The 9,274-nt window shown below is 38.7% G+C and overlaps 1 protein-coding gene across 1 annotated transcript; it reads left to right on the top strand.

The window, feature by feature from the left end:
• Positions 1-1,234: 1,234 nt before the first annotated feature.
• Positions 1,235-8,645, top strand: lrit3a (info leucine-rich repeat, immunoglobulin-like and transmembrane domains 3a). Its single transcript, XM_015006568.2, has 4 exons — positions 1,235-1,374; positions 3,427-3,893; positions 6,703-7,008; positions 7,130-8,645. Exons 1-4 carry the CDS (start codon positions 1,259-1,261, stop codon positions 8,143-8,145), a joined length of 1,905 nt encoding a protein of 634 aa, XP_014862054.2. The 5' UTR covers positions 1,235-1,258; the 3' UTR covers positions 8,146-8,645.
• Positions 8,646-9,274: the final 629 nt, after the last annotated feature.

Below are 9,274 nucleotides of genomic sequence, written 5' to 3'. Positions count from 1 at the left end.
CATAAAAACAATTCCACTGCAGTAAAAAAAGACATATGGAGGATCAGACAGCAGGTAAAGCAGCGCACAGCTACAAACACTCACCCGGATTAGCATGACGGTCAGAAAGCTAAACAAATAACCCGCAAAATTATTTAAGTCATCGCATCGTTAAAGTTAAAAATATTTATGTTAAGATTTTTTAAATATTTTATTTTATTGTGAAGGTCAACCAGAGAAAGTAAAAAAAATACTTAAGTTTAGATTATTTGATTTTATGATTTAATGCACTTCACCACTAGATGTCTCCCACCTCTCAGTTGTTCCGAACCTAAAAAAACAAAACAAAACAAAAAAACAGGGTTTCCATATCGACTGGGGCCGCTGGTAAGGATGTGTAGCTTAATTTCACATGAGCCATGTGTAGAAGCCAAAATGCATCTTCAGCACCAAACAGATGCAGAGAATAGAAAACAATACCTGCAGCTTTTAAACTCCTTATCTAATATAAATAACACAACAATGGTGCAGGAATCAGGTGACAAATAATGTGCTGACAGATGAAAGGTTTGTACCACTCTGATTCCTTCGCTGATGTTCAGGTGTAGTTTGGCTTCTCACCTAAAACCACTGATCCACTCTGCCAGGGTGATAAATCATTTCCCAGATTACATTCTGCACGTTGGTGCCAGACAGAATAACTCCCCTGTCACTTCTTTCATATCCATCTCACGTAAATAATACAGCATGGAATAAATTTTTGGAAACTTCAAATAGCTTTTTAAGAAAAAAAAAAAAAAAAGTGAACCAAATCTTTATTCTTTGGTTCAAACAAAAGTTAGGGACACGAGTACCTGGTCTAAAAACAGAAGCACAAATGAAGAGGTTGTTAAAGTGGATTAAGAAAAGCGTGGCTGGCTCACGTGAGAGGAAACCTCATTAACCACATGTTGAACGGGGCGAGCCACTGTGGAGAGCAGGCGGCATGTTGAAACAAGCAGTGTCTCCTGCTGCTGAGCCTGCGTGACCCCGTCACACCTACCAAATCCTTCTCTAATCCCCCCTCCATCCCAACCCACTGGTCAATCTCGCAGGTCACCTGTACCGAGCCGAGATCCTCAGCCTGGGTGCCGCTGTCTCTTACGGATTTTGACGGGTTCTTCGTTTTATTTCTTTTTTCTCACGTTTTCTGGGAATTCTTCTGGCTTCCAGTGAATCCGGATGTCTTTTTTCCTGATATCTCCTCGATGTGAGCGTTTTGGGAGCATAGGGTGACGCCATGCATCGACTGCTCTGTCTGCATGTATTCCTATGCTGTCTCAGTATGGCTCTGTCCTTTTGTCCCTCGCAGTGTACCTGTGTCTTTCATGGACGGGTGGACGGAACAGGAACCAGGTAACAAGAGCTTTACTGAGTGTACACAAAAATGCACCTTTCTTTAAATGGAAGATTGTTTACCCCTAAACTGTAATACATATAGAAAATCTAATTTTAATAGAAAATAGTTCTGTTAGGGCAATCGGGGATCATAACTTTGCATGCAATACAGAATGAATAGTTCTTATGCCTACTGGTGTGTTCTGGTGCATGACCCAGACTGGATGTAAATGTTGACCTTGGCATTTTAAAAGCAACTTAAGTACACAGGCACCCAGAGAGTTTCACAATACAATTTATATGAAATACTCACATTGCAGAGGATTTCCCCCTAAGCCTTCTAACCTGTATTAACTTAATGTTGTTATGTTCATGGCATCGTGCTAATCCCTTTATAAGTGAGGAAGCCCGGCTTTCAGTCTGATTAGACTTTCTAAGAAACATCTGAAGGCGACAGTTCAGTCTGTAAAAAAGCCCCAAAACTGCAGGAAACTGAGAAAATAGCATTAGCAACAGCTCTTGTGCTTGGATTATGGGCCCTACGCATGCTGTTGTGCTACTATGGGAGCTGTTTTCTTTTTTTTACTTTCTTCAGATCCAGACAGCTACATATAATTCTTAATTTTTTTCTACAATTACCTTTCAACAGAACTGCTTAGGTCAAAGGTTTTATCGTTTTATCGCTCTACCAGCTTCTCACAGTAGTTTGCTGCACAGTTTAGTCCATTCCTCTGTACAGGACTGAGTTTGGCTTGTAAGCTGCCTTACTCACACACACTTTTTCAGCTCTGTCCACCAGTTTTCTATGCTATTGAGATCAGGACTTTTTGACTGCTTCAAAGCCTTGACCGTTGTCATTAAGCCACTTTGGAGCTAATGGCGACATGGTTAGGATCATTGGAAGACTCATTCATGCCTAACCTTTAACATCTTCTCTGGTTTCAGTGTGTCTGCAGAATGTTTTTACCTCAGGTGCACCATTGATCCTACAGCAGGAGTTCTCAGGCACACAGGTTTCAACTTTCTCCTCCAAATGCCCCAAAGGTCGCAATGAGGAAACACTTTAATTTTAGTTTTATCAGACCACTGAATATGTTTTCAAAATCAGGATAAGAAGAGTGAACTTAGAAAGTGCAATGTGGCTTATTATGTTTTTCTTGAAGCAATGGCCCTGTGGAGTGGGTTTTCAGCCCACATGCTACAGGACTAATGTCACTTTGGATAAATTGTGCTCTCTTACCAACTTCAGCGTCTTCACAAGGTCTCTAGCTTGAGTGTCTGTTTGCAAATCTGACATAAAAAACACCTGAACAGTAGCAGATTGTATTATGTCACACAACAAAGCAGTGTGTTTTATGTATTGCTTTAAAATATAACCACATGTGTGCCTTCATTTAACTTAAATGTTGAGAATTAAACCATTAGAAGCTTAAAAGGTCATGAACTCTTCATCCGGACTTTTCTATAGTGTTTAATGCTGGACTGCCCAAGTTCAGTCTCTTCACCAACACACCTGAATGAATTAACCACTTATTACCAAACCGCTTCAGAGCCGAATGACTGATTACTGATGAGGAAATTCAGCCTCTTATTCAGATTTGTTGGAGAAAGGACGCCTCTAAAAGTTACTAGACAGTAGCCACTGAGGACTCAATGTGAAAGTATTCTTAATGTATGTAAACTTCAGAATTTGAAGAAAGGAACTGACAATTCTTTAAAAAAATGTCAATGTGTCATTATTCTAGCCTTAAGCAAACAGAAGTCATTCTTGTAATCATACCTGACCTAAAGCAGGTAAAGAAAATATGTCAGACACCATGTGAATGTCTGACATCTTTTCATCCTCTGTGGATGAAAAGATGAAGTCAATTCATTCAAAGGCCCAGACTAGTGTATTTTTTCTCAGTGAAAAGCTAAACTTCTGCATTGTGTATTATCAAGTCAGAGGACTCCAAAGCACCTTATACAACAATTAGTAATTCACCTATTTTGTAACTTACCAAATAAAAAATTACTTCATATGATATGATATGTCTAAATCAGGTCAACCAATTAATATTTGTCTTTCAGATCTGTTCTCTGTAACGACCCGGACATGTCTGACATCCCCGTCAACGTCCCTGTGGACACCGTCAAGCTCCGTGTAGAGAAAACCGCAGTGCGGCGAATCCCAACCGAAGCTTTTTACTATCTGGTGGAGCTGCGATACCTCTGGATTACCTACAACTCCATCACATCAGTGGATACGGGAAGTTTTTACAACCTGAAAGTGCTCCATGAGCTGAGGCTGGATGGGAATATGATTTCCGTTTTCCCTTGGGACTCCCTCAAGGAGATGCCAAGGCTGAAGACGCTGGATCTCCACAACAACAGACTCACCAGTGTTGCTCCTGAAGCCATCCCCTATCTAGTCAACATCACCTATTTGGATCTGTCCAGCAACAAACTAACTACCCTGCCCTCTGACCTTATGGATATCTGGCCACCCTTCAATGGTGTGCCCATCTCTTCTAATGCCTCTCAAAAAGTCGTGCTAGGTGAGTGGAAGTAGTTCAGTCCAGCTTGGTTTTACAGGATAATAGGGCCAAGTCAGGACACTTTTGGGGTTGTCGTCCATTACCTCAGGAATTTGTGATGAGGGGTGGTGAACATCAGGTCACTCTCTAATTAGCTTAGCCTAAGTAGTGCAAAACCTGACATTTGATGTGCTTTACCTTATTGTCCTAATTTGTTGCAGAATAATCACCTAAAAAAGGTTTTGAGTGTTATTATTCAGCATTTATTATAAAACCTGTAAGTAGTACAACTGTTCCAAATTCAGAGACTATGATCTTTGATGAGCCTGTTTAACATGAATCCAGTTTAGAATTATTCATAAAAAGTGTTCAGCTTGGGAATTCATTTTGACTCTGTTGTCTTTCTACTGCAGCCACACATAAACAAACACAAACATGTTTTCCACACGAACAGGAGCAGAATGTGGTCATGCATCTTTATAAGGTTTACGGTTGGACTACAGACGTTTGGTTAGACAATTAAAGGCAATAAGAAGATTAACAGAAAGAAGGGAATGAATATGACTGATTGAATTCTCTGAACTTTGAATATTAGAAAACCATATTATGCTAATAATATTGGTAAATATTGTCAGGCCCATTTTATTTTTTCCTCTCTTTCTCACATGTGCTTCCATCTTTCTGTGACCTTTAACCTTGTGGCTAATTCCATCAATGTCTGGTGTGAGCATTTGCTGCATTCAGACTCTGGTAAAATATTATATTAGTATGAAACATGAAAAGTTTATCACACATGAATATATTCGCCAACAAGTATTAGACTCCAAAAAGTCCTTTCCAATATTAATATTGCACACACTGATATTGTGATGATATTATAGCTGCAAAATATTGTGCAGCCTTCATTTCTTTCTCTTATCAATGATTTAAAGTAATTTTTTTATATTCTGCTCAACTGTGAGGAAATGTGGTGATTTGGCTGCAGCTCCTGCAGACTAGCGGCAGCAGCAATTAGCAATCACCTGGTGGAACCGCACATCTGCTGAGCTTAACATACAAACTACAACACTCCTAAGAACGTTTGTAAACGACATCAATGAGAAGCATTGTTGTGATGATGTGCTGAAGGGGGAGTGCTGGAAAGAGTAGAAGCCTCTTAAAGAGACAGAGACCAATTTTAAGCCGTCAGACATAGCAATTCTTTTAAGTTACTTTTGATATATTTTTATATCAAAAATATTTTTTAAGCATTTTCTTGATTGTTACTTGACTGTGCTGAAAAAAATACATAATACTTCCCTGTTAAGTAATTGATGTTAGTCACTGATTTGGTTTGTTCTGTCATTGATTAATGTAAGCACAATTTAATCAGGTCAACAAATCTAATTGTATTGCTAAAACATATTGAATAAAAGAAAATTGAATGAATATCGAGAGAACAATGTGGAAACATAAAATAACTGAAAAACCTTTTACCTGAACAGATCAATCAAGAGGATCTCTGTAACAGTGAATGCTAAACTTTTAGATAACTGATTTGGTTTTATAGTGTAAGTAAAACATAAAACCCGAACTGTATTTTGGGTGTAGCAAAGCAAAGTCTTTCTTGAGCCCAAATAATTGTTGCTACAAATATTTTGTTCTTTTAATATTGGATGTTCTATTTTGCTAACTCTGCATAAAATATTAGCTTAGACCAGCAGAAGACAAAACATGACATAAATATGCGAACCAAACTGCAAAAGCAATGGAGTCGTAAAGATGTACTGTTTAGAGTTTTGTAGCTAATTTCTAATATCCACATCATTTTTAAACATTGACCTGCTGGAATGGATTGCAGACACATCGTCACTCTGTGTGTGTGCTATAAAACGAGGCTTTACAATATGAAAGGATCAAATTAATACACATCATATTGTTGCAGTGACTGAAACCACAGTGTTTGTTTTTAACAGAATGTAAACCTTTACCTCAACTCAGCTGCAACCTTCCTGTTCTCCTCTTCAGTGTGGCTTTTTGTTCCAACCTGAAAAAAAAACAGAAAAGCATCAGAATAATGTAAAAAAAAAATACAGTTCAAACTGAAAATCACACAATTCTAGTAATTGGCCAAGTTGTATCTCTAGTTTCAAGGTACCTTAGATGACTTTTGTTTTAATATTATAATTTAAAATTAATATTTTTTCTATTTTTAAAATCATTTTACTGATAACTCACTGTAAAATACAAACAGCAGAATTTATTAAGGCATAGATTATTATTTGGGCCAATCACAATATTGTCCAAAACTTAAATTTTTGCTTGTTATAATGTTAGCATAGAACCCAACAGGGCCTAAAATGATTTATTGTATAAAGCTTTATTTTGAACTTTTGACAGGGATTAGGCAGTGTTTACTGTAAGTGACCTGATGATGTTTATTCTATCAGCAAAGCCAATGGAAACTGTGTTCCCACAAACTGTAGGAAGGCCAGCGGCAGCTTACAGGTGCTTTGCGACTCTTAAGTCAAATTAATCTGTTGAAAGCCGTGCGCTGGAACACGGGTGTTTACTGTCGTACTTATGGAGGTTCTTTAATTAAATACTAAGACTAATATAAACATAGTTTTCCAAACTGCAATGTTTAATATCTTGTTGCTGAATGCAAAGTGCTGATACCCAATGCATCTTCTCAAAGTGCTAATTATTTGAGAGTCCCTCACTGACTTCCACTGGAGCCAAATGTTCAGTATTGGGCATTTTCAACAACATTACCACAAGTAATACCACAACAAGTTTTATATAAAATAATAGTAAATAATTCAAATCTCTCATGTCTTTTCATTCCCAGGCCTTCAGGACAATCCTTGGTTCTGTGACTGTAAAATCTCCAAGCTGATTGAGATTTCCAAAATGGCTGACACCCCAGTGATCTTGATGGATTTATTTTTGACCTGTGCCACGCCGGATAATCTAGCCGGTGTCCTTTTTCAGCGTGCTGAACTTGAGAATTGTGTGAAACCATCAGTGATGACCTCTGCAACCAAGATTACTTCGCCGTTAGGCAGCAATGTCCTGTTGCGATGTGATGCCTCAGGATCTCCGACTCCAGCTCTTTATTGGACCAAGTCAGACGGCTCTCCAGTCAACAACACAGGTAAAAGAAAATGCCTTTTTTGAGAAAATATAAATTACATTTGTGATTAGTAAAAGGTGGGTGGAAGACTTCAGTAACTCCAAACTTTTAATGACTGCTTTCGTTTTGCTCCACCATTCAGTTCAGGAGTCACCTGGGGAAGGCATTAACTGGTCCATCATGAGCTTGCATGGAATCGAACATAAAGATGCTGGGAACTACAGCTGCAAAGCAAAGAATGTTGCTGGTGATGCGATAGCAACCATTTCTTTAACGGTGGCTGGTACCATGAGCACCACTGCTCCCCCAGTACGACCCAGCGTCGGAACTGGACCAACCAGCCAAGGCACAGCGATCACTCCTCCGATTGACATTTCTAAATCACCACTCACTACACCAACAGCCCTTCCTGGATCACTAACAACACCTTCTGCTGCCCAAAAGCCACCCAAGCCAATCTCTGGCAACAGTTCTCAGAAAGGTTCGCTCAAAGAGGCCAAAAACCAGCAAGGAGGCAAAAAATTAGCAGCGGATGAGAAAAGCAAGAAAACCGACAGCTCAAGAGGTCTCAAAGACCTGGAGATTGTAGAGCAGACGGCTGACAGTGCAGTGCTGCTCTGGACTGCAGGTGGATTGCTAAATGATGCCCCACTGACTGTTGTGTATTCACCATATGGGGAGGATGACAGTAAGAGGACGATGGAGACCAAAGCTGGGAGTGGAAAAGTGCTTCTTGACGGACTGTCTCCTGGAATGAGGTACTCAGTTTGCCTTGTAGCAAAAGGTAGCACCACTGGAAAAGATCCTTGCATTGACTTCTACACAGAAGACGGCGGGCAGAACATACTTTTCTTTATCGTAAGCAGTATCGCCTGCATTTTGGTTTTGCCTCTAATTGCTCTGCTCATCTACAAAATTCTTGCCCTTTATTGCAAGGGAAGCAACACGTCTTTGGATACAAATGAGCTGGAAAAAGAAAGCTATGTCAAATTTGAGACAATCTCAATGAAACAAAGAACTCTGAACTCGCACCCAACTGAACTCTGGGCAAGAAGACCAACGAATGAATCTGAGCGTCTGTTGTTGTGCTCCCGGTCAAGCATCGACTCTCAGATGACCTACAAGAGCGACAGCTCTCGCTCTGAGTATCTCTGCTGATGTCAACATACATTGCCAATAATTTAACTCCATGCTCATGCATCTGCCTTTCAATGTTCTGAAGAAAATGACTAAGAAATTATACATGTCTTTTTTTATTAATGGTGTATAAAGGATGATTGTGATGTACTGAGAATTGTTCCTCTTTAACCTTTTAGAAAAGTGTGAAATGGATCACAACAACCCCCTTTATCCTGTTTCTGAGCCTTATACTTCATACAGAAATCATGCAGACATCTGGGATTATACATTTATCAGGGAATAGTGATGTTGTCTTCGATGCCAAAACCATAAGGTTGGAATATAGTGGGTCTCAGAGAAGACCCATAATATTCTCCAATACATCATAGTTGCTGTAAGGATCCAGCAGATCGTTGCCTTTCTAAACAGAAGTACAGTACTGTTCGTGTGTTTGATAGAACACAGTATGTGAATCGTTTGATGAATGTTGCCACATTATATTTTCACTTGTAAATAAATGTTTGCTTTGAATGTAAGAACTATTATATGACTTACTTGCATGGTATTCCCATAGAAAAATATTCTAAAATAATTTTATAAACTCAGAGGAGCATTTAGAGAAAACACATCTAAAACCTTTCAGTTACTGTTTTAAAACAACATTTTGACTTGAGATTTTTGGTTTTATGATGAAACTATGAACTTACATCATAGTTTAATCGAGTAGCCAATGTCACAAGTTTGTTTTAATGCTTGTTTTAAGCTGGAAGGTTTGGGAACCTCTGTTCATTTAGTCCTTAATATTAAATACAACACAACTGAATGAATGAGTTACTAAATAGGAACATTTTCAACAACCAGGTCAAGATTTTTGAAGAAAATAAATAACTGAGTAATAAAAATCTGTAAAGATCTGAAGTAAAACTGGAAGGACTTCAGATGAAATGATGATTCCATAATATCCTGCAAGAACAGCATTTATTCTTCAATTGGTTCTGTTTGTAAAAAGATCCTCCGTTTTACTTATTTTGCTCAAAATCTCACTTTTCTACCGTCCGAAGTATTTGTTTATGGAGTATAAAGCTTATTGCTTATCAACATATATCCTCTACCTGCTGATTCAAACTCATGCATAACTCTGACTAAACCGGCGACTCATTTTGGTGTC

The sequence above is a fragment of the Poecilia mexicana genome, unplaced genomic scaffold, assembly GCF_051168715.1.
Source record: "Poecilia mexicana isolate PSO_F unplaced genomic scaffold, ASM5116871v1 scaffold_10, whole genome shotgun sequence".
In the NCBI taxonomy this organism is placed as follows: domain Eukaryota; kingdom Metazoa; phylum Chordata; class Actinopteri; order Cyprinodontiformes; family Poeciliidae; genus Poecilia; species Poecilia mexicana.
This window is presented reverse-complemented; position numbering and strand designations above follow the sequence as displayed.

Coding starts and splice junctions, on each gene's coding strand:
- lrit3a (XM_015006568.2), top strand. CDS start 1,259: ATGCATCGACTGCTCTGTCTGCATGTATTCCTATGCTGTCTCAGTATG. Junction 1,375..3,426: donor GTGGACGGAACAGGAACCAG/GTAACAAGAGCT, acceptor TTTGTCTTTCAG/ATCTGTTCTCTGTAACGACC. Junction 7,009..7,129: donor CTCTCCAGTCAACAACACAG/GTAAAAGAAAAT, acceptor TCCACCATTCAG/TTCAGGAGTCACCTGGGGAA.